Genomic DNA, 26657 nt, shown 5'->3' with positions numbered 1-26657 from the left:
GAAACGTTTCCTGGAAGTATCGGGTATCATGGAAACGTTTCATCAATGTTTCCTTGAAGTTTCGGTGAACTTTCCTAACTGTTTCTATTTTATTTTAGCGTTTACGTGGGCTTTTTAATTTTAAATCCAAAAAAGACTGATGGACTATTGTTTTTAAGGTTCAAAATGTATTTGGTATTCCCCTAAGTCCCTAACCGATCGTCGATCAAAGTCTCTCCTGTTGTAAGTCGTTTCCTGTCTTCACGATCAAAGACAATCAGTCGATCACAATTCACAAGGATCGTCGATCATCATTCATCACTGTTATTGATTCTCCTAATTCCTAATCACATCATCGATTATGGCTTCTCAAGAAACACAAGGATCATCAACTATATCAATAGACTAAGCTCCATTGTGGGACTTTACATTAATATATATCTATTTTGGTGTATATATATATATATATATATATATATATATATATATATATATATATATATATATATATATAGTTATATCTAGACAAAATTACAAAAATGGTCCCTGTGGTTTGCCAAAAGTCACAAAGGCAGTCCCTGCTAATTTTTTTTGATACAAATGGTCCTTGTGGTTTGTAAAACTTGCAAAGTTGGCCCTTTTTACTAACGCCGTTAGGGACTGATTCTGTAAGGGCATTTTCGTCTTTCCAAGTATAAAGGGACTGAATTCGTGACATTTAATAAACCACAGGGACCAGTTTTGAAAAAATGAATTAATTTGCTGAAAGAAAGAGGGAAGGTTCGAACTCACGACCTCCAACTCCCTTTATTACCAAAGCCTTAACCAGTTGAGCTAAATGCTCAGCTGGTTATTTGTTCCTAAAACTAATATATATAATAAGGAAACCGTTAATATTTAAATAATAAATAAATTAAAAAAACATTTTTTACCTATTTTTTTTAATAAAACAAAATGTATTTTAGTCGTATTATAAAAAAATATATTTTTACAAACAATTTTTATGTATTTATTTTATGTAAAATATATTTTTTATGTCTTTAAAATATACATTTTCGTATAAAAAATATGTTTTCGTAAAATATATTCTTTTATGACTTTGAAATAATAATAATTAATACTACTCATTACATAAAAAATATATATAAGTTCTTTTGAATCGTTAGTTCTCAAATACGTATTTCATCTTATTTAACATACATATTTCATTTTATTTAAAATACGTATATCATCTTTATTAAATATATATAACCGAAAAATGGTTTTAAAAAAACCGATTGAACCAATCATTTTGTAAAAACCTTTTTTTTTTTTTTTTTTTTTGGTTTAGATACATAACAAAATCGTTGTTAAGTTGTTTTTAATACACATAACCGAAAAACCGGTTTTAGAGCTTGCAAACAAAAAGAATTTATATATTTTTGTATGTTATAAGTAGTGTTAAGTATTATTATTTCAAAGTCATAAAATAATATATTTTACAAAAACATATTTTTTTCGGTTATGTGTATTAAAAACAACTTAACAACGATTTTGTTATGTATCTAAACAACAACAACAAAAAAAAAAAAAAAAAAAAAAAAAAAAAAAAACGGTTTTTACAAAACGATTGGTTCAATCGGTTTTTTTAAAACCATTTTTCGGTTATATGTATTTAATAAAGATGATATACGTATTTTAAATAAAATGAAATATGTATGTTAAATAAGATGAAATACGTATTTAAGAACTAGCGATCCAAAAGAACTTATATATATTTTTTATGTAATAAGTAGTATTAATTATTATTATTTCAAAGTCATAAAAGAATATATTTTACGAAAACATATTTTTTATACGAAAATGTATATTTTAAAGTCATAAAAAATATATTTTACATAAAATAAATACATAAAAATTGTTTGTAAAAATATATTTTTTTATAATACGACTAAAATACATTTTGTTTTATTAAAAAAAAATTAGTTAAAAAATGTTTTTTTAATTTATTTATTATTTAAATATTAACGGTTTCATTAATATATATTAGTTTTAGGAACAAATAACCAGCTGAGCATTTAGCTCAACTGGTTAAGGCTTTGGTGATAAAGGGAGTTGGAGGTCGTGAGTTTGAACCTTCCCTCTTTCTTTCGGCAAATTAATTCATTTTTTCAAAGAATTTTCAAAAATGGTCCCTGTGGTTTATTAAATATCACGAATTCAATCCTTTTATACTTGAAAAGATGAAAATACCCTTACAGATTTAGTCCCTAACGGCGTTTTACTAACGGTGTTAGTAAAAAGGGCCAACTTTGCAAATTTTACAAACCACAAGGACCATTTGCATCAAAAAAAATTAACAGGGACTGCCTTTGTAACTTTTGGCAAACCACATGGACCATTTTTGTAATTTTGTCTTATATCTATATTGTATCCGTATCTTGAATTTTTTAGTTTTGCCGTTTCCCGTTTCAGTTTCGTATCCGTTTACCGTTGTTGTATCTGTTTCCGTGCAACTTAGCAAAACAGTGCATAAGTAACTAGATTTGTGAAATTCTTTTTTTGTGAAACAAATACAAAAAAATATATTCAATTTATTATATACATTTATTTTTTTATCATTTTAGTAAATCATGTGGGTCTCTATGTAATAAGTAGATGATTTGAAGGGGTAAATTATAATTTGGATGTGTTTCTTTTTAATCTTTTCATATATGCAGTGCTTCTGAATTGACATCGGGAGAAGGAAAAACAAACCTAGATTCCAAATTGCATGCGGTTCTTGACACTCCAAGACTCCTGTCTCCGATTACTGCGTTTGCTCTTCGGTTCATCGGCCAACCAAAGAAACCGTTGGAGGCGTGCATTACTACTTTTAAGTTTAGTCCAAATTTCTTTAAACGAAATCTTAATCCTAACATGCCTCCACTCCTCTAAGCCTATAAGTATAACTAAACCATTCCTCAACATTAGGGATGACCATATGGACTGGGAACCGGCCGGAACCGGTACTGGAACCGGAACCGGAACCGGAACCCGATGGAATGGGTCGGGTCGGGCCGGGACTGGAACGTTATTTTTGTGGATTTTTTGAACCGAAAACCGGTAAGAACCAGAACCAGTAGAACCAGCAAAAACCGAAACCATATGATGCTATTTTTCAAGGACCGGTTCTAACATTTGAAGACATGACAAGAACCGGTAGGAACCGGGAACCAGTAGGACCGTCGGACCGGTTTAGTTCTTGATTTTGACCGAAGCCGGGTCCGGTTCCGGACCGTTCGGTCCTTTTGCTCATCCCTACTCAATATCTATTATGTTAATTCAAAACTAAACAGAATTATCTTTTTCATAATTGACACTTAAGTTCCTTGAGAAATGGTGGTAATTCCATCTTGATCCCGATACTCATCATCTTTCTCACATGTGGTCAAGGTAACAAAACTTTTTAGATTTAACATACTTTGGTGTTTATGTTTAGATTTATTTATTTATTCATTTATTTATTTATTTTTGGTTTTTGTTACCACCACTTACAATGAAACAAGTTTGTTTCTCAAGATTGAAATCTTATCTAAAACCGTTTCATATTTTGCAATATCGTAATCGTAAGATTGAATCTGATCGAAAGATCAATGTCAAAATGAACTCATTTAAATTTGTTCTCAAATTCTTAGGTGTGCAGTATATATTATAACTTGATGTTGATTGAGACATGGATAGTGAAATCAACTATAACTTCTTAAGAATGAACCATAATTTTTATTGTTGCAAACCATATTTTAATTTGGAAAAAAAAATCACTATAATCACATACAACTAAAGATATAATATTTTATAGGAAATAAGATAGGTGTGCTCTATCAAATTCAATAAGGTGTTGTTTGGTTCGCAGAATGTTGCTGAAGAAATTTGAATTGAAATTGGAAAATGAATCTCTCAGGAATTTGAATCCAATTCCATATGTTGTTTGGTTGGTAGGAAATAGAATTTGAATTAATTCCAGAATTTATTTGGTTCACAGCAAATGGAATTGAAATTCATATAAAATGACATAATTACCCTTTTTGGTTGTGGTTGTGGTGGCAGTGTTGGTGGGGGCAGTGGCGGTGGTGGCGGTGACAGTAGTGGGTGGTGGTGATGGTTGCTACGACGGTGGTGGTGATGGTGGCAGTGGCATTGATTGTTGTGGCGGAGGTGGTGGTGATAGTGGCAGTGTCAGCTGGTGGCGACAGCGACGGCGGTGATGGTGTTGGTGGTAGCAGCGATGGCAGTGGTGGTGGTAGCGGCGATAATGGTGGTGGTAGTTTTATTAGTGGTGGTGGTGATGGCATTGGTAGTGGTGGTGACAATGGTGGCGGTGGTAGTGGGTAATGGTGGTGGTGGTGGCGACGACCATGATGGTAGTTGGTGGTGATGATCTATAAGACTTGTTGAATATTGATGCTTGATTTTAACTTCAATATACGAATTTTTGACTCTTGATTATATAATAAAATTATGGATCTGAGATGGGATCATGTAAGAGTTGATCCAATTCGGTTTTATGTTTGTAGAATTTTAAAATCATAAGATCAAAATCAAGATCTTATTAAAGCATTATTACGATTAATCAAAGAGTTCTATTTTTTTTGGACTTTTCACAACTAAATGAGTAAATTGCACAAAATTCTTCGATCAAACAAGACATACAACCAAAACCACCAATCTCACTCACATTACTCGTTTCTTAATCAAAGTCAGAGTAATAACAACTCTTACCAAACGTCAAAAACAAACATTACACATCTAATATGTTCTAACAAGAGAAAAATGTAAAACCATAACATTTTTAACCTAGTAATACAATCAAACAAGACTATTTATTATTTATTATCATCATAATTATTATCCTTCATAGTCTCCCTGGTTGAACTTATTCTCCGGATAAAATATCGCCACCACTTGATTCCCTCCAAATTTCCTTCCATTCAACCCTCCCCTTGCTTTCGCTGCACTTTCCACGTCAGCATACTCCAAAAACACCTACACAATGTCCAAAAACATATTTTCATTCATTAAAATTAACGAAAACAGTTTGTTGAAAAAAGGTAATGAAGAAAAAGAAACAGCATTTAAGAGATGAGAAAAGACCAAACTAACCTTGCCAACACCTGGTGCTGGTTCTCCAGTAGGGTTAGGGCGTGGAATCACAACGTTGACTAAGCTACCTGTGAAATTTCGAGATTAAAAATTTTTATTTGGTGAAAATATTAGATATGGATATAAACAGGTGGAAAAAAGAAGGGGCTTCTGTCTGGATGCTTTATAGGAGTGTGATTACAAAAGGCTGTAAAACAGAAAGATATGAAAACGATAAAAATTAATAGATTGATATATAAACGATTTGGCAAAGTATGAAGTTAAATACAGGAGTAGAATTATAAAGCGAGATGATGAAAGTTAAAACAAGATTAATTTACCGAATTTTCCACATTCTATTTTCATGTCTTCCAATATATCTTGATAATCTTCATCATCTTTAAGTTCATCTTCATTCACCACTTGTGTTAAACATAAAACCTTAGTGGCAGTTGTCCCAATGGCGGGAGGTGGTTGCAACATCATCCTCTGCAAACAAAAACATCACTTTACTATAACTTTATAAATGAGATTTTTTTTTTTAAATGGAATATTTTTTAATACCTGCAATGCAATTTGTTGTTGAGCATGTAAAAGCACGCTCTCCTGTTCAGGTTTGGGTTGGGTTTGACCTTGGTTAGCGCGTCTAACAGTAAGTGTCTTGTCACCCATTTTGATTCCATTAAGAGCTGCACAAGCAATGTCTGTAACAGATAAGTCCTGATAAACACAGAACGCGTATCCTTTTGAGTTTCCAGTTTCTCTATCTTTCACAAGATCAAATCCTCTAAGAGCACCAAAAGACTCTAGCAGTTCCCTCACTTGTGCTTCTGTGAAGTAATAAGGCAGCCCTCCTACAAATATGCGGTCTGGACCCTCGAGTCCACCGGCTGAACCGGGGGTTAGACCCACTGCACCTAGGTTTAGGTTTGGGTTAGGTTGACTTGGACCCAGGGTTGCTGCTAGTGATGGGTTGTAGTCACTTGGTCTTCTCACCTTTACTGGTGCTCCCTGAAAATCAAGAAAATAGATTGTTTTTTCATGCATTAAAATGTTTTTAAAAATAAGTGTTTGAAATTTGAATTAGGAATATAGAAGGTGGAAGAAGAAATACCTCGAATATAATGCCATCTAAAGCCATTGCATTACTGGCTTCCTCAACAGATCTCATTTCCACAAATGCAAACTTTTTCTCATGATTAATGTACACATTAACAACAGCATCACCTGAAAAACAATAATGGGAGTTTTAAGAATAAAAAAATAAAAATAAAAACTTTTCAAATCTTTTATACAGGATGAAATTTACTAACCTGGACCAGCAGTATTTCCACCGATTGCTGACATCACATGGCTAAAAAAGGTTGCCACAGACTGGAAAGAAGATGATAAATCAATAAAAACAGTTATAAAAGAAATTAGATTTAGGTCATATTTCTTTTTTTACCATAAATTAAAAATAATTGACAAAACCCATTAAAGAGAGGATTAAGATGTACCTGTTCATTAGCAGTTGGAGAAAGCCCACCAACATAAACCCTTCTTGCATGTCTAGTGGCCTGTAACAATTTAATACTCAGAAAACAAAACAAAAAGAAATAAAAAATGTCAAATTACTATGCTGCCCTTCCCTACCTGCTGAGTCATTGCTTGAACTGGCATAACAGGAAGAGCTCCAAACTGTAAATGGCCATGAGTATCAAAACAAAATGTAAAAAAAAAAAAAAATTAAAAATTACAATCTTAAACTTATTACCTGACCAGCTGCCAAAGGGAACATATTCTGGAACATTCCAGGAATTGTGGGGGTGGCCCCAGGGATCTGACCTGTAAAATCCAACAAAATCAAAGCTCTAGAAAAAGCTGACAACTTTAAAAAACTACTCTATATCCACCATAAAGATAATAAGCAACACTCACCACTCAACTAGCTTTTAAAAAAAAAAAACGGATAATTTTAAGTCTTGCATTCACCAAGAAATGGAAAAAGAATTGATTTTTATGGAGAATTTTTATAAAAACTACCAAAACAAGCAATTCCCAGTTGAAGACGAACAAAACCCATCATACCATTTTGCACTGATTCTTCCTTGTACAAAAAAGCGGCTCACACCCATTCTCAGCACAGTGATTTTGCCTTCTTAGACATAAAACAAAACATACAACAAACAAAAAACACCAAACACAAGACAAAACCAAAAGCTCTCTCAGTTCACAATTATGTAATTATGTCACCAAAAGAATAGAAGAAGAAAAAAGGAAAAAAAAAAAAAAACATCCAGTTTATAGGGGGGGTGAATTGATGACACTGCAACTCTAGAAAAGAACTAAATTTGCTTACCAAAATAACACCATGCATTTTGGTACGAACTTTCCACACTATATCAAAGACAAAAATGAAAGTTATCAAGATAATGAGCTGAGTTGTAATTCATGGGATATATACCTGCAGTAACAGCTGCAGCACCAGCCAAAAGTGCAGAAGCTGGAGGTGCCATGTCAAATCCACTAACTCTTTTGCTGCTAGAAAAAACAATCATTCAATGTAAATAACTACAAATTATATGAAAAAATCTATCTTTATGAAGAAAGATTCTTAAAACATGCAGTTGAAACTTGAAACTATGGTACATGTTCACAAAGATAGAATCTTGAGTTCCATTATCATGTTAAATATACTGAAATTGATGTCCCTAACATCATCATCAATGCTGATGTGTTTGAAAAAAGGATCAAAAGCTAATGGATTTGAAGGAAGGTTGGGTTTTGCAAATGCCACATCAGCATTGATGACAGGGTAATGGGACTATATAGCATATTGTGAGTGGCTTTATTTAAAAGGATAATGGTTTTAATGCAAAGAAAGAGGGTTTTAGATAAATTGCCAAAAAAAGAAATGGTTTTATTGTAAATAAGACTTACCTTTTGGATCTTGAACGAGACCTTGACCTTGATCTATGTTCAGATTTGGCTCTTGAGTGAGAACGAGACCTGCGTCTACTATGTCTATCTTCTCTATCTCTGTCATAATCTCTCCTTCTGCAATCAAATTACAAAACAAGAACAAATTAAAGCCAATAGATTCAAGAAAAAAAAATCAAAGAAAGATTCATTTTAGTACCTATCATAATCTCGACTTCTGTGATAATCATCATCATCTCTATCTCTACCTCTTTCCCTTCTCTCGCTTCTTTCTCTGTAACGATCCCTGTGTCGATCACGATCTTTGTCTCTCTCCCTATCCCTGTCCCTGTCTTTGCTTTTTTCCCTATCTTTGTCTCTGTCTCTATCCCTTTCTCTGTCCTTTTCACGCCCTCTTTCCCTGTCTTTTGATCTGCTTTTTGAGGACTCTCTTTCATAGTCACGAGAGCTACGCTGCAAACACCATAACAAATATAAACATTCACACATAAGAAGATAAGATGATGAAAAATGTAAAAGCATACACCATGAAACTTCTGCAGTGTTATATAGATAGATGTTTGTATTCCAAATGATAGTTGCATTGAAAACTGGAAAACGCATTCTTTGAAGCATATACTGAAGACAATGTGGCCTATATCATTCTTCAAATGTGTTTGGTAATGCTTTTTTAGGAGCAATAATCTAAGCAACTGGCATTGGGATATTAAACTTGAGAAAGGAATTCTTCCATGCAAGGCTCCAAGATTTTAGTAACCAGAAAGGGGAGTGGAAATCAGGGAAGTGTGATTTTTGACTATTTGAAGAAGAGATTCTCTTAGAAAAGGTAAGTAACTAGTTACATAGTCTTGTGTTATCATCAGTAGTGCAACTGTTTCAATTGGATTAATTGAAGGGAACTAGAACAAAGAATCAGTGACTAACTTTTTAGGAATTATTCTTCGAATACACTAGAAAACATATCCTTATCACACATTCAAAATCAAGCAGTTCTTTTTCGTGCAAAGTCGAATTCGGATATAAAATTCACCTTCAATAGTCAATTTTAAAAACCCTAGATTCGAATTCGATATAAATGCAGTAAACAAGCTCGCCACAAATCGCGACGCTTAGCGCTTCAACATGAAATAAATACTCCTAATTTGAACTTTCCGGCTAGCATAAACCAACTTACGCAAAATGCTCTTAATTCTATTCATCGTGTCAATCAGGATTCCTATAACACGATCTGAATAACTAAATAGATAAATAAATAACAGAAACCGAAAGAAGATTTAGCACCTGTGACTTAGAATCGCTGAAATCATCGGGACCGCCGCCGTGGCTGTTAGCTCTAGCCTGAGGCGAGGAGCCGCCGCCAAAGGTTTCAACATCTTCACCGTTACCCTCGTATCTTTCTTCGTAATCCGTCATGGTCTGAATTCTGCTCCGATTTTCAGATCTCCTTGTGTCCCTACAATTATCTGTGAACCGCTGCGTTGGTATTGAAATTTTAGGGCTTGCAAAAGGATGACTTATAGTCTTGTACGACGCGATACCTGTTTATTTATACACAGGACCAGCAGTCGCAAACCCCTTGAGAGTCATTTTATAGTGTCCCCTCGATCCGATCCTTTAACAATTTCACGGGATTGGAACGTAGTTTTTGATCCATTTATCCGTTAATAATGTGTACCTTGCTAACTGATTTATTAAAATGGTCGGGTATGGATCATCACCGATCCGTTTCATTTATAACCCAACTCATATAAATTTTAAAATTATACATTTATATTTTATAATGTCTAAATTTTACTTTAAATTCCAATCGAAAGTCCAAAGAGAAAAAGTCAAAGACTAAATTATTTATACATAGTACTCGGGGACTCAACTTCTAGACTTCCAGTCTTCTCCAAAGAATCATAATGTCATTTCATTTATATTCCGACATTCATAATTTTAACAACCTCAAACCCAACCTTCCCAACCCTAATCTCCCCATAATGATGATATCGAAAGGGTGTCAGAAACTCAACCAAAATCATCAAGAACAAAAACAAAAGAAAGGAAAAAAAAACCTCAAAAATATTGGGATAAAGATGAGGATGTGGTGTTTGCAAAATCTTAGATATCAATATCTTTAGATGGGAGACGGGCAACGGCCTAACGGGATGACATTTTGGAATCTCGTTCTATCACACTTACACTCGCAAATGGGAAAGGGTGAATATCATACTTATGATGGTGTGAACGCTACATGGCGCAAGCTAATATCTACTTGTACAAGTTGTAATACAATCTTCATCAACCTCACAAATATGCGTCGAAGTGGGTGTAATGATTTCGACCTTTTAAGCACCTCTCTTAACAAATACAAAATCGTCCATGGGGTAGACCCTTTAGCCATCAAAAATCATGGTGTGTTATGCAAGATGGTCCAAAGTGAATCCTTGATCCAAGCTCGCTTAGTCACCTGTAATCCACCCGCTCCAACGAACGAGCAAGAACTTCAAAGTCGGATGTGGGTTTTAGATTAACATCAATGATGATGATGATAATGACGAGGAGCTGCAGGAAGTCTCCCTCTGACGTCCGATGGAAAGGGACAAATCGAAAAGAGCGACATCATCATCAACATAGGTCAAAGGAAAAAAAAAAACATTGTAGAAACAAGATGGCGTGCAAGTGCTTTCGCAAAAACTTGATGATTGTTAGGCGTGTCAAACCCATCAAATATTAGGGGTACGATATACTCCAAAAGAATATTGTTATATTCCACTAAAAGGTAGTACAAGGCAAGCATGGTCGAACCACAAAGACATGGGACAATCAGTCTATACCTCTTAGCGCAAGATACTTTGATCACCAAAAGTAAAAAAGGGGGTTTTGTATGTGAAAATTCAAATAAGTAATATAATGGACAAATAAACAATTAGCTAACTAAAGTAAATTCAGAATTTTTTAGGACTCCAACTCTAAGTGTAATGACTTAGTTATGTGATTCCAAGATGACATGATATTCGTTCAATTCTACCCAAATTGGTACTTAAAAATGTTAACAAGCTCTAACACTTCCCATTCACTACATTAATTAACAAAAACAAGCTCTTTGATTAACCCTAACCTCACCAATCTAATCTAAACAAGCTCTTAGAATTAGGTTGAAATATTGCATTAAGCTTTATGTGAATGTTCCCAAAAACATTCAATACTCCTCACAAGCTCGAGAGCGTAAGAATGTGTGAATATGATTTGCACTAGATTTATTCAAAATAATTTAATTTAGTTCTTGTTACTTTCTCTATTTCACAAAACAATTACGGATATTGCAAAACAGATAACTTGAATGACCTAACCCTAATTCAGACGGCCAACAAGAATTGCAATTAGAATCAAACATTTGATTAAGGAAAAATCATATTTACTAGATAGAAATTAGAAACAAACATCAAATTACATGATTGAAATCACAACTAAAAGTCAAGATATAAAGTTGGAGAAACTAGGGTTCTAGCCACACATGGTTAGAATAAGATCACAATTCAAAGGATGGAAATAGTATGCAATTACAACTTACAAATAAGAGAAATAATGTTTCCAAATGGCAAGTGATCAAACCCTTGCAAAAACCTTCGAAATACTCTCAACAATAGTGCTATGATATGATGTGTGTGTGTGTGTGTAAAAATGATCATCATCTCGTAATATGAAAAATAGGAAAAACTATCAAAATGCAGTTTTGGGTCGAACACGGTCTGTGTCAAAATAGGCTAAACTGACATGGGTCGTGTTCAGCATGGTCAACACAGCCCATGTTAAAATAGGCTAACCTGACACGGGTCGTGTTCAGCATGGTCAATAGCTTCTTCTTGGTCAAACACGCCCCATGCCCACTTTTTAGTGTAAATACAACATGACCCGTGTAGTCTTGTGACTCTGAATCCAAACTTGATTTTTCCAACTTTTCCGTTCTTCTCTCGATCATCCCGGAATCTTCACCAATGCTTCCAGGTACCTCCCAAGGCGCGTTCTAACCTCCGGTTTACGTGAAAAGAACATGAAAGCGTGTAAATAAGGTTGTTTTAGATGAAATGCACGAAAAATGAATAACAACTATGCTAAATAGATGCATAAAAGGGACTAAAAGGTGTGTAAAAAGGTGCACAAAATGCACCTAACAAATCTCCTTGAGCTTAGACCTTTCTTGTCCTCAAGAAAGAACAAGAACCGGATGAAATAGGATTACTTCTAGATAGCAAAAAGAAACATAGAGAAAAAGGGGACAGGAGGATCCTAAAAGCTAAAAATGAATGCATGCAATGAAAACCATGAAAAAGAAATACATGTACAAAAGAAACTTGAGAAAAATGAACTAAAGAAAATTTTAATAATACAAGTAATCTTTTTATTTATTTTTAAAAATATGAATATATATATATATATATATATATATATATATATATATATATATGATCAGACTTTACATCGATGGGGCTCCAATCACTAATGCCTAGGTGACCATCTTGCTACCTTTCAGATATCACAGACTCCCAAAGTGAGGAAGACGACGAAACGGTGTAACCCAATAATCCAACCATAGTTTTCTCTAAACTTCATACCTTAATTAGCTTTGTGAGTGAAAATAACACAGTTCGGGATCTCATGTCCTTAAGAATAGATGGTCAAGAATCAGAATCGATGCATCCTTAAGAACCCGTCATGACAAATCAACTTTTGTTGAAGCAGCGAGCCCACCCGAAAGGGGCCCAACTCCTATGCTTTCACTTTTTCGAAAGCTACAGGTATCATATCACACAGTTCTTCATTCGCCAAATTTGACTTTGAGATGGCTTTTGATTCAATTGAACTTGGATTTGCATCTTTTATTTGAGCTTTGGGTTCTTCAATCATTTTTTTAATCTCTTAAAATTTATTCGATAAAGTGCTTGAAATTTTGTTATGGGTACTGGATGTGACAGTTGTACCATTTCTTCCTTCTTGATTGTGTGGATATTATACTTAAGCTCTCTTTTACCACAAAGGTAACGCATGTCAACAAATAGGTCTGCGTTCTGTGGGTCCAAAGTTGTCAATAAAGATTCTTTTTAAACATTCAAAAGCAAATCATCCTAAAGTTGTTACTACCACCCACAAAAACGTTTCAGTATGCCATTTATTTATTATCAAATGTGACAACTAGTAATTTAGAGTCAATAAAAGTTTAGACTGTAACCATGAAGAAATGAATACACAATGTAACCTCGTTGCCATTTGATACTTGTAATTCAAATATGACAATGTTATATGAGTACATACATATGCATGTTCGTAATAAACATTTAGAAGACCAATATAGATCAAATACGTAAAACATAAATAAAAAATGGGAAGTGCTTTAGGGTTTTCGGCCATGGAGACCCCATGACCAAAATCACCCTTAATGGGTAATCCCTAAAAACCGCAAACCCCTCCAAGAAGAGCAAAACCGAAAACACAAAGATTCAAGCCCACTAAGGCCGAAAACTCATGACTAGGAGTCCAATAAGGCCGAAATTAAAATAGTTGGAGGAGTTAGGACCAAAATCACCATGGAAATGGGATGATTTCAGTCATGAAAAGAAGTTCCAATGGGATTTAAATGTGTAGGTATTGACCTAAGTGATAAGATAACTCGGCTTCACCACCCTTTATTTAGCACGACCTTTTATCTTTCAAATAACCTTGCAAAACATGTATTTACCCTTCAAACAACCATGCCTCCATTCCTCCCATAAGACAACGGCCAGAAGGCCATAATTCACTCACCCTTGTTTTCTTTCACTACCTCCACTTTCATTCATCTTCATATTTCAAAATTTTCTCTAAAAATCAAGAGCCAAAATTCTCTAAGATCTTCATCATTCAAGGTGGTACTTAGAGTTTTGGTAAACAATTTCAACAACCCCTAGTGTTTCTACATGTTATTACGATAATTTCATCCCATTTACACACAACAACATCCTTAGGGTAATATAAGCTTTAAGGAGTTCATCAAACACATAATAGTGTTTTAGGCTCGAAATCTTCTTCACAACACTTCAAGCTACACACAAGAATCACTCAAGGTGATCTTCATACCCCCATTTTTTTTCGAGTTTTACATGCTTTTAGGGGGGGTACAAGTCAAATGTGTTTGTCTTATGGATATTTACATGCTTCAACTTATTATTTGAATGCGGAGTAATATTTGCGTAAGATGTAGTTAACACCATTTTGTTTATACAAAAATCATGTTTTATGGGTTGATGTACAAAGATAACAAAAATATATCTCATTTTGTGATAACAAACATCAACATGAAAAATATGAGTAGTACAAACTATAAGATTTTGGTGATTTTTACTAAAAACAATTATTTTATTAAAAATGGTTATATTTTTGCCATTACTGTTTTTGGTGGGTTAAAAAATCAATGATTTACATTTTGATTACATACATCAACACTAGACAAGTTTACAACTTGATATTTATATAAAGTTTATATAAATAGTTTACACAAAAACATACAAGGCAAACTATAATTGGTATAATTTGGAAGTCACAAAACCATACTTTTACAACATTTCAATGGTATAACTATTTCAATATACAAGAAAAGGGAGTCGTAGCTCATGTAAATTTGTTAATGCTCTAGTAAGACATTCTCTTCACTATACCTACCTAGCATACACTTTAAATCCTGCATTATAACCAAAGTCTCTTGGAGGGAGAGCGAGATAGTTGTGTATAAATCTATATGGTATTGACAACCCCACACCTAAATTGTTCACTACAGTTAGACGAGACAGTCTAGGGCGGCAAATATCTACCAATTCTGACGCCTGAAGAATGTTGTACATGCATAACAGTCATATCAAGCATGGTTATAATAACTCACATAGGGATTAACAATACTATATTGGTTTACGGGAAGCTTACACTTCTCCGGTTTTATAAAAATATAAAACTACATGCTACTTTTCAGTACACTATTTCTTACATTTCTGGTCTTAGGGTTTAAGACCACAATTCACATATAGAAAATATCGGATTTTTTGGAAACCTACAAGATTATTTTAAACAAAGAAGTTACAAAACCCTTTTCATACAAAAATGTTTATGCAGCCACCAACATTATTGTTGACGATTTTCAAAATCACTTGTATTCTCACGGAACCAGTAACAAGCATTCTACTCTTTTGAGATCAAGTGTTGCTACATTATGAAATTTGAGTTTTCGGTCATTATTGTGTAACTTTTGAAAAAACACAGTATGTAAACTATGTAAGCTTGTATTCTTAATGTATGTTGTTTGGGTTGCTATGTTTCATTTATATACAACTGTTGTGATACTATACAATGATGTCATCCGCCCTCAGACGTTTCCGCTACTCCGGTTCGGGGGTGTGACAGATTGGTATGAGAGCATTCTTTATAGTGAACTAGTATATCTAACCATACAAGATATACAACTATAAATACAATGGGACTAAAAACACTCTGACTAAAGAGTATACTTTAAAGTATAAGTATTTTATAAAAGTATACATACATACATACATACATACATACATACATACATACATACATACATACATACATACATACATACATACATACATACATACAAACATACATGCATGCATGCATATTAGAAAATAATGATATGATAAGAAATTTTTACAAGAGTTAGACATATCGATTAAACCTAGAAAGTTATGTAATCACGTCTGGGATAAATATAGCCTAATTAACTATATTTATTCAAGATATGACCAACATGTGTTTAAGAGTGGTCGAGGTGGACAGCAAATCTAAAACTTACCAACCAACAAGCTCTAAGAACCAGACATAAAGAATTAAAATACTATAGGAGTATTTTAGCACATTATAAACTTTTCATGTACTTCTCATACTTATATTCTTGTACAGATACGATGTCATGTTTCCATGTTCCGGGAGATCGCTACTTCCCCAACCAAGGGAATGGAGGATGGATTGAGGAGGATCCTAAGGAGATTTTGGAAGAGGGGCCAAAGGAAGAGTTTAGAGAAGAGATAAAGGAAGAAAAAGAGGAAGGGGATGAGGAGGATGTGGAATCTAAAGTCATCAATCCTCCTTACGTAGCTCGAGTCCCTACACACTGTTTAGGCTACAACGGACCTATGCCTGTTGGGCGGAGGACCTTGAGAGATGGAGTCGATATCTGAGGTAGCACCCACCCTTTGGTATGGAGCGAGGTTTTTATAACCTCCGCCATGGGGAACCGGCCGACAGAGCCCTTCCCGTCATGATCCAACAGATCTCAAACATTGGTAACTAGACGGGGGTGACGACAAACTACATATTGGAGTTGGGGACGCACGTACTTGAGACCTTGAGAGCGATTACTATCCCATGGAAAGACTCATCGAGGACCTTACCACTTCCCAAGAGGAGGTAAAGGAATATCAACAAAGACATGTGGCTCTTGAGGAGAGAGTGATCGCAATCGAGCGTCAGTTGGCTAAGCTGCAGGGCGCCTCTACTTCATCCTAGGGACTATAGAGGACTAACCATTGTGAGTAGGATTCGTCCTACTCATAATTTGTTGTAGACTAAGTTTATGGGTATGCGTTGGTGCTACCCCTTTTCTATTTTATGTAGGATCGACCCTACGTCTAAGTGATTACACTATTTGGAGGATCGTTATTGTTGGATAATGTGTCTAAGTCCATAACTATATTTGGTATGTACTTGACCCGACATGGCATGGTCCATTCGGGTTACATGGCATTACAACAATTGGATAAACAAAATAAGAAAAGGATACTTGTGGTTTATTAATATATTATAAGTTCTAATATATTAATAGTATTATTTAATTAGTATCGATCAAGAATTAATTTGGAATTAATTTTGTGATAAAAAAAATACTAATAAATATATGGGGATTGATTTGTAAATCATTCATTCTTATATAATGGGCTTATGGTTCATGATTCACTAGATTGGGGTAGGACCCATTGGGTGCTCCATGGATGCTCCATGGAGGTTAAAACTAATTGATCATGGGGGAAATGAAAAGCCATGAACATTAGGGTTTACATGGTGTAACCCTACATGTGGCACACTATATAAGGAGCTTCATAGCTAGCAAAATTGACCACTATTGCAAGACAAGGAGGGTTAGCCGATTTTTGTGTTAAAGTGTTCTCTTCTCAAGTTATTCCAAGAGTTGTGGTGTTATGTGAAACATTTGAGGCATCACATTTGGGGTGCTAGGCTCACAAGGTCTTAAGGAATCCACTCTACAAGAAAGGTATGTCATTCTACTAGTTTTTATATTACAAGTTCCCCATGCCATGCTAGTTTGAATGTAAACCTTGGAAAAATCAATTTTGCATGAGTATTAAAGAAAACATAGATACAAGGTTTCTAGGGTTGCATGTACACCATAGGAGTGTTAGAATGCTCAAAACCCATCAATGGTATTAGAGCCTAGGCTTGCTTTCTTGATATTTGATACAAAATGCTTGATAAAATCGAATTTTTTGCCCACTATTCAGTGGACTCGTCGAGTCCATTAGGGGACTCGACAAGTCCATGGGGGGACTCGACGAGTCCAAGTGTTTCTTCATCCTACTCGTCGAGTAGGTTCGTTTACTCGATGAGTAGAAGCTCCTGTGTGCAGTTTTTTGAGTTTTGCTGCTGGAAATGGACTAGAATCATTACCCTAAATTGTTTTGGTCTTATAAAACCTGTTTTTGATGGTGTAATGACCATGTTAATCCATTTTCAATGGATATTATCAAAATTTCAAGTTTTTTATGAGTTTATATGATTCTTGAAATTGTTGATATGAATATTCATGCTTATGAGTTTTTAGTAAGATCATAGGAATTATGTGCAAATTGTTTGATGATATGATTATTGATCTAAATGTTATTAATGGGGTCTATAATTTGTCCTTAAGTTATTGATTACCAAAAGTCACTTCTTTCAAACTCATTAAAGAACCATAAGTTACATAAATATGAAGAGTCTTCATTTTAATAAACACTCATAAGTTATTAATTTGAAAGGTTTTGAATAGTTTCGAAACTTGCCCTCAAGTTTTGGAATTTGTAAAGTCACTTTAGAATACCTTAATTCCATACCCTAGAGTTTTAAAAGTTAAAATTCAGCACTTATACTTTATAATATTATAATTTAATATATATATATATATATATATATATATATATATATATATATATATATATATATATAAGAGCAAGTCAGTCTTACCATTAGTAGACCTCATTCCCGAAGTCGGTCTATAAAGGGGGTATAAGGTTGTTGCCTATAAAATGGCAGCTTAATGGTTGGTGCTAACCCATGAAATTACACTTTGTACCTTACCAAGTCATTGGTGGAGCCTGTGTGGGTAACCAACACACTAACATAGACTAGTAAGAGTGGAAAAAGGTGACTTAATATTTATCATAGATTGGTGGAGCGCATGTGGGTAACCAACACATCGATTAGGCGATAAAGATTAAGGGTTCCAAGTTAGTTTGCATGGTTATTCACACCTCGTTTGTGATCCTCGGCATCCCAGTCACAAACTTGAGAGGGCACAATCGAGATTTAAACATGTCATTGAAAAGTTCAATGAATCTCAAAAGAATATAGGAGTTTCAATCTAAATAAAACCTAATAATTTATTTTGTTTTTCATGGTGGAAATTGGTGAATCGTTATTCAACTACCTTCAAATATTTTATAGCTTGTATTACGACATCCCTCTTCCAAATTATAAAGTGTTGTGTTGGGTCCTAGCCTTGATATTACATTTGGGTGTCTTATTAAGGATCCTATATCTAATCTAAACTTGTCTTTCTTCTTTTCAGACGTCTTCCAACAATGTTGCTTCTGGCTCAAACCGTATTGGCTCCTTCTCTCTCATGAACCTTTGTGGGAGAGTCATATTTAATGGTTCCAACTTTATGGATTGGATCTAAAACATCAGGATGGTCACTCATTATGACGACAAAGGAATATGTACTCGACAATGAGCTAAAGGAAGTTGATGAGTCCACTGCTACTCTAGAGGAGATTGCTGACTTTAGGGCACATGAAAGAGATGCTACCAAAGTGGCATGTATCATGTTGGCCACAATGACCGTTGAACTCCAGAAGTCCTATGAGGACTTTTACCCTTTTTAAGATGCACATGGACTTGATGGACCACTACCATCAAAGTGCTCGTTAAGAGAGGTACGATATCATCTCTTCCATGATAACAACCCAAATGAAGGACGGTGAATCCATCACGGGCCACTTACAGAAAATGCAAAGGTATGTGGACCATTTGCTAAAATTGAATGTGAACTTCCCTGAGGAGTTGGCTATTGACATCATACTGTACTCCTTACATACTTTTTATGATCAATTCTGAATGACATATCACATGAACAAGGAGGAAGTTACACTCAACAATCTTCAAGAACTTTTGAAGACCACCGAAAGTGGTCTCAAGGGTAAATCGGTTGTTACTACTCCTACTCCTAACTCCGCCTCTGTCTTAGCAATCAGGAAAAGTAGAGGGAATAAGAGGAAGACCTCTTCAAAGGGTACCAAGGGAAAGTCCCTTGATGTCTCATCTTCAAGTGGAACCAAAGGTGGTTCTATAACTCCTTCTTCTAAGCCAAAGGAAGTTCAATGCTTATACTGTCAGGATAAAGGGCACTGCAAACGAAACTGCCCCAAGTACCTGCAAGATGTTAAGGATGGGAAGGTCAAGCCTTCCCATGCAGGTATTTACACTATATTGTCTAATAAATCATTACATTCTACTTCTTGGGTTCTTGATACAGGTTGTGATATTTATATATGTTTTGATTTGCAGGGTCTAAGAAGAAGTGAGGATGTGGAGCACAGAAAGATAAACTTGATCATGGGGAATAGGAAAGCTTCACCTGTCACCAAGATTGGAGTTTATTCTTTGTTGCTAAGTAGTTGCTAAGTAGTGGGTTAGTGTTAGATTTGAATAAGTGTTGTTACTCGTCTGAAATGGCGAGAAATATTATTTCCTTTCATGGTTTGTACAAACAAGGATTTAATTTTTCATTTGATAATGAAGTTGGTGGTATTAGTGCCTTTTATAATAATGTTCTTTATTTTAAAGCATTACCTTGTGATGGTGTATATGAAACTGTTTCGATTGTAGCAACTTAGGAAATAATGTGTTACATATCGATTCTTCCACTAGTTTGGATAAAGCATCATTGTGGCATTATCATCTTGGACATGTTAACAAGAAGCGCATAGGCCAACTCCAGAAGGCTGAAGTCTTGGAGTCGTTTGACTTAAGGTCTGATGATAGTTGCGAGTCTTGTTTGCTTGGAAAAATGACAAAGTCACCCTTCACTGGTACTTGTGCTAGGGGTGAAGGTTTGTTGGACCTTATACATACAGATGTGTGTGGACCTTTCAGAACCGCCACAAGGGATGCTAACCATTTTTATGTGACTTTTACCGATGATTATAGTAGATATGGTTATCTCTACTTAATCAAGCATAAGCCAAAAACCTTTGAAAAGTTCAAAGAGTTTAAACAGGAAGTGGAGAATCAGTTGGACAGGAACATTAAGATGCTTCGATTTGATCGAGGAGGAGAGTATCTTAGTATAGAGTTCCTTGACCATCTTAAGGAATGTGGAATTGTTTCACGATTGACACCTCCTAGGACACCACAGCTTAATGGTGTGGCTGAGAGGCGCAATCGAACTTTGTTAGACATGGTTCATTCCATGATGAGTCGAGCTTCATTACCAATCTCATTTTGGGGGTATGCCTTAGAGACTGACACCCATATCCTTAATCTAGTCCCTACCAAGAAGGTTGCCAAAACACCTTACGAGATGTGGACTAGGAAAGTTCCCAATTTAGACCACATCAAGATTTGGGGTTGCGAGGCTTTCGTAAGAAGTGAGACTTAGGACAAGCTTGAACCTCGTAGTAAGCGGTGTATTTTCATCGGCTACCCACATAATTCTTTTGGTTACCTCTTCTACAGATGCAGTGAGCATGTGGTCTTTATGGAAAGAAGAGGGGTCTTTTGTGAGAGAGAGTTTATAAGCCAAGGAAACAGTAGGAGTCAAATTGACCTTGAAGAACTTCAAGATTCAAGCAGTGAAGGAACCTCAAACACTAGCAATCAACCTGGGGAGGAAACTCCTGTTGTGCCGATAGATGTGTCCGTACCTCTGAGGCGTTCCACAAGAGTTAGTAATCCACCTGAGCATTACTATGGTTTTCATATTACTGCGGAAGGTGATGCATTTATTAGTGATAGTACACTGGTAAATTTGGATGAGCCTAACAGCTTTAAGGAAGCCATAGATAATATATTCAGTCCATACATCACAATCAAGTTTGGAACTTGGTTGACAATGTACCGGGTCATAAGACGGTCAGGTGCAAATGGATATTCAAGAAGACCGAAATGGATGGGAATGTACACACTCACAAAGCGCAACTGGTTGCGAAGGGCTTTACTCAAACTTTGGGAGTTAACTATGATGAGACCTTCTCACCAGTAGCGAAGATTGACTCTATTAGGGTTTTGCTAGCCATAACTGTAACACCCATAGATTTGGGCTAGTCAATTTAGAGACGATAAGCATCAAAAATGACTTTTTGATGGAAGATTATTTATAAGGATTAATCTTAACCAAGTTTTAGTATATGTCACAAGGTTTCTGTGCATATAAAGAACGCCAAAATCCGAGTTATAATGAAGAAGTTATGACCTGTCGAAGTTTCGCGACAGAACCGACACGACCCAGCGCGACGTAAATAGTGAACTTAAGGTAGATAGATATCTATCCTTAGTGATCTAAACAAGAGTTGAATATTTATTCGATAGTAGTCCAACGATAAAAAGACAGATGAAAACGGAGTTCAGATGAAGAAGTTATGAATTTCGAACGGAGTTTTCCTGTCCCGGTCTACTATAGATAATATATAAGTAATATACTTATAATATATTAAAAATAAAGTCAAAATTAGCCAATGGAGTCTAAACAAGAGTTGTAGAGAATAATCTCACCTTCGTGTTGATATAAAGAACATCGAAAACGGAGTTCGTATGCGAAAATTATGAATTTCTGAAGTTCGGGGTGCGAAACCCCAAAACTGTCAGAGACCACGACGTGGCAAGCAGTGCCACGACGTGGCAAATCTCCTAACAGCTCCGGGAGTCCCCCAGATGCAACTTGGGATGACGCATGCAGTGATGATCAAGTCCACGACGTGGCAAAAGGATCCCACGACGTGGCAAGGGCCAAATTTGCCCTATAAATAGATTTGAAGAGCCAGCCGACTATGGTTGCTCCATCCCTTCTCTCCCACTCCCGATACACCCTCTAAGCCCTATTTTAACCCCCGAAGCCCCGACATCAACCCCGAGACCCGAAGCAAGTCCCGAAGCCCGAAGATCCCGAGAAGAAAAGAGTTTCCGAGCCGAAGCTCTGCCCGCGAGAAACTAGGTGTGCGAAGTGATCCCGATTTCACCGAAGAATACTACTTCTACAAGTCGTAGTGCTGTCCGATCATCTTCTGATCAAGTGAGTGTATAGTAACTTTCATCTTACACATAGATATGAAGTATTTTATAAAATACGTGCTATGTGTATAATATAAAGTTGTTTATATGCGAGGGTGTATAGTCCCTTTCATAAACACGATTTTAATACAAGTATTGTTTGAATGTATTAAGTATATGTTTGGTGTGAGTGCATGGTAACTTTCTTCTAACACATAAATATTAAGTATTTGCTACGAAATACGTGTTATGTGTTTATATATTGTTGTTTATTTGAGATAAGCGTGGAATGGATGTTTTATATAGGTTTTAAATGAGTTAAACTGCATATGTATTTTATATCTACAAATATGTTGGGTAGAACATGGGTAGACGAACTAGTTGGTGTGTGATGAAGGATAAGTTTGAGGATGAGACGAAAGATAAACCTTGGTAGCTACAGATTTAGTATTGTATAGATAAACTGTGGTAGCTATGGATTTAGTACCGTATAGACGAACGCTGGTAGCTATGGATTTAGTATTGTATAGATAAACCTTGGTAGCTATGGATTTAGTACCGTATAGACGAACGCTGGTAGCTATGGATTTAGTACTGTATAGATAAACCTTGGTAGCTATGGATTTAGTACCGTATAGACGAACGCTGGTAGCTATGGATTTAGTACTATATAGATAAACCTTGGTAGTTATGGATTTAGTACCGTATAGACGAACGCTGGTAGCTATGGATTTAGTATTGTATATATAAACCTTGGTAGCTATGGATTTAGTACCGTATAGACGAACGCTGGTAGCTATGGATTTAGTACTGTATAGATAAACCTTAGTAGTTATGGATTTAGTACCGTATAGACGAACGCTGGTAGCTATGGATTTAGTACTGTTAGATAGACGATGATAGCTATGGACTTAGTACCTACACTGGTAGCTATAGATTTAGTACCCGATGAATGAACCATAGCAACTATGGAATTAGTGCTTTAGGAAGGAGCCTTGGCAGCTATTGTCTTAGTGCCTAATAAATAATCCTGGCAGCTATTGTCTTATTCCCTAATACGGAGTGAATAAATAGATGATTCTTAGGGTAGACCCTTAAGAGTAAGGAAGATAATGGGGATGGGTAATTGGGTTGATTGTTTTATAATTATATATAATTATTATATTATTGTGGGTTGAAAACCCTATATGCTCACCAGGCTCCCAAGCCTGACCCACTCAGTTTAATTGTATCACAGGTATCGATACGAAGCTGCTTTGCACTGAGAGATTAAAGGAGATGTAAATCACTAGAGTAAATGAATGTATGTTCTGTTTATGCTTATGTGTCTGTATCGGAACATGACATCCCGAGGTTTTATTATTTAATGAAAATACATTCTCTTTGAGAAATGTTTTGATAAGTTTTTATCAGATCTTGTTTTGGGAACAAATTCCGCAACCGTTTTCTTTAAACGATTACTCTGATTTATAAAACAAAGCATAAACAAATCGGTCCTTTCTGGCTGAGAAATTGGGGTGTCACAATAACTGCATTTGATGATTATGAAATATGGAAAATGGATGTTAAAACCGCTTTCCTTAATGGGAAGTTAGCTGAGGATGTTTACATGAGTCATCCAGAGGGTTTTGTCGATGCAAAGCACCCTAATAGAGTGTGTAAGCTTGAGAAATCCATCTATCGGTTGAAACAAGCATCTCGCATATGGAATCTTTGTTTCAATGAGAAAGTCAAAGAGTTTGGTTTTTCGAGGAGCGAAGATGAGTTCTGTGTATATGTTAAGGCTAGTGAGAGTATAGTTAGCTTTTTGGCACTGTATGTGGATAACATACCACTCATAGGAAATGACATCCCAACTTTGCAGGAGATTAAGTCCTGGCTTGGGAAGTGTTTCTTTATGAAGGACCTTGGAGAAGATGCCTATATCCTAGGGATAAGGATACTGAGAGATAGGAGTAAAAGACTAATTGGACTTAGTCAGAGTACCTACTTGGACAAGGTGTTAGAGAGGTTTAACATGCAGAGTTCTATGAAATGTGACTTACTGATCCAACAAAATGCCAGACTGAGTAAGATTCAGTATCCGAATACAGAGGCTGAGATAGTTGAGATGAGTCGAGTACCATATGCTTCCACTGTAGGCTCGATCATGTATACTATGACTTGTACTCGCCCTGATGTGGCCTTTGCTTTGAGCATGGCTAGCAGATATCAAGGGAATCCGGGCAAGGCTCACTGGACTACGATGAAGAATATTCTCAAGTACCTACGAAGGACTAGGGACTGGGTCCTTACCCTTGGTGGGAGTGATGACTTGAGAGTAGTGGGGTACAGTGATGATGGCTTCCAGACTGATAGGGATAATTTCTGCTCTCATTCGGGCTGGGTCTTTACCCTAAATGGAGGAGCAATTACTTGGAAAAGTTCCAAGCAAGAAACAATAGTTGATTCAACTTGCGAATTAGAGTACATAGCATCAAGAGAGGCGACAAAGGAGGCTATATGGCTAAAGAACTTCATTGGAAACCTTGGAGTTGTACCAGCTATTAAGGAGCCTATCGATATTTTCTGTGACAAAGAGGGTGGAGTTGCCTTAGCTAAGGAACCAAGGGATAACAGAAGATCCAGGCACATCGAAAGAAAATGCCACTTCATTAGACATCGGATAGAAAAAGGACTCCTCATGGTAAAGAGGCTATCATCGGATGAGAACCCAACAGATCCCCTCACGAAGGGACTGTATAGGGTTAAGCATTTGCAACATGTGAGGCGTATCGGGATGAAGGATGATATTAGTTTTACAAATTAGATAGTTATTTCTGAAACTTGTAAAATGTAAATTGACATTTGATGATTAAATAAAAGTTGCTGTTTATTTATAAGTAAAGTGTTGCTATCTTGTGTCAATTATTTACTATTGTTTCAATTTTGCATGTTTTGACTTCCAGAATAATTTCTTTATTCAAACTCTCCATAGTCAGTCATATGTTGGAAGTAGGTATGAATCAATATTGTCATGAAGTTGGCTTGCAGATGTCTAGATGTTGGACATAGTAAAATTTACTACAACATTCATGATTACTCATAAGTTTTAAGTATTGGATTCAACCCATGTTCACTTGTATCACTTCATGGAATTTATCTCGAATGGTTGTGAGACGGTAATACCATATAAGTCTTCAAACCTAGAGATATGAGTTGTTGATTATGAGTTGGTTTTGCATTGATTGTACGAAAATGCATCGGTAACTCGATGTTATAAAACGTGCTTTTGTGTATGATTCAACAAGAAGTAGAACAAGCATATGAGTCGAAGTTTATGTGTTCGTTTTAGTTCTTGGAGGATTAAAAGCGATATCTGGGCCTCTTGATGATTTTTTTTTGACCTATGTATCGGGCCCGGTCAGAACTAAATTGATGTGTTTAGTTTAGTTCTATGTCAAACATATCAGAAATCGGGAAACAAGCTGTTGGACAATAAGTACGATGGTAACATCCCAAATTTCAGAAGTTTGAGTTAAGAGCTTAAAGTATAGATTGAGGAAGGGACTCGACGAGTAGGTATACTTACTCGCCGAGTCGGAGCTGGATCCCGGTTATAGAATTAGTGACCGACTCGGCGAGTCGGCGAGTGGACTCGGCGAGTTTGGTCTGGACGGGAAAAGCCCTAATCTTAGGGTTTGCACCCTATTTAAAGGACCTTATGTCCTCTCCTCAACCCCCTTGTCGGCTCGAAGCTTCTTTAAGCGATTCCAAACCCTAATTTGAGTAAAAGGAGGAGGAAAGTGAGCTTGAGGCTTTTACAAGAGAAAGATTTGGAGGATTTGACCACTAAGGAGCTGGCGGATTCAACTCTTTGGTTGTGAGCATCAGTTTGGTTGTGAGCATCAGTTTGAAGGTAACAATCTATCACTTTGCCTGTACTGGAATACCATTCACACGGAACAACCCCGTCACCATATCGGGTGCGGCACGTGCCTCCTCAGTAGTCAACTGGAAGGCCCAACTCCTCACCAATGGAGCCTCCACCTTGCCCTGCTGGCCATCAGTAATCCGCAGGGTCACTGGAGCTAGCGCCTTCACTGGCG

General features: G+C 35.9%; 1 protein-coding gene across 3 annotated transcripts; it reads right to left on the bottom strand.

The window, feature by feature from the left end:
• Positions 1 to 4647: 4647 nt before the first annotated feature.
• ATU2AF65A (U2 snRNP auxilliary factor, large subunit, splicing factor) lies at positions 4648 to 9562 on the bottom strand. 3 transcript variants are annotated; one of them, XM_078992465.1, is made up of 13 exons: positions 9283 to 9561; positions 8201 to 8454; positions 8002 to 8118; positions 7526 to 7602; positions 6836 to 6906; positions 6715 to 6759; positions 6579 to 6638; positions 6393 to 6453; positions 6194 to 6306; positions 5644 to 6090; positions 5421 to 5568; positions 5101 to 5168; positions 4648 to 4983 (listed from the first exon to the last, which is right to left on the bottom strand). In XM_078992465.1, the coding sequence occupies exons 1-13, from the start codon at positions 9412 to 9414 to the stop codon at positions 4846 to 4848; spliced, it is 1731 nt and encodes a 576-aa protein (XP_078848591.1). In that variant the 5' UTR covers positions 9415 to 9561; the 3' UTR covers positions 4648 to 4845. The 3 variants fall into 3 exon arrangements, with proteins under 3 accessions (XP_078848591.1, XP_078848592.1, XP_078848593.1); XM_078992466.1 differs by having other exon boundaries at positions 7526 to 7599; XM_078992467.1 differs by lacking the exon at positions 4648 to 4983 and having other exon boundaries at positions 5150 to 5287; positions 9283 to 9562.
• Positions 9563 to 26657: the final 17095 nt, after the last annotated feature.

Source organism: Lactuca saligna, chromosome 4 (assembly GCF_052625555.1).
Source record: "Lactuca saligna cultivar CGN05327 chromosome 4, ASM5262555v1, whole genome shotgun sequence".
NCBI classification, from domain to species: domain Eukaryota; kingdom Viridiplantae; phylum Streptophyta; class Magnoliopsida; order Asterales; family Asteraceae; genus Lactuca; species Lactuca saligna.
The sequence above is the reverse complement of the archived record's forward strand: the minus strand, read 5'-3'. Positions and strand labels throughout refer to the sequence as shown.

What these genes read in the sequence shown, in the direction of transcription:
- ATU2AF65A (XM_078992465.1), bottom strand. Translation starts at nt 9,414, where the DNA reads ATGACGGATTACGAAGAAAGATACGAGGGTAACGGTGAAGATGTTGAA. An exon ending in TTCAAGCAATGACTCAGCAG is followed by an intron (nt 6,639 to 6,714) that starts GTAGGGAAGGGC and finishes AAATTGTTACAG; the next exon opens with GCCACTAGACATGCAAGAAG. An exon ending in AATAGAATGTGGAAAATTCG is followed by an intron (nt 5,169 to 5,420) that starts GTAAATTAATCT and finishes GAAATTTCACAG; the next exon opens with GTAGCTTAGTCAACGTTGTG.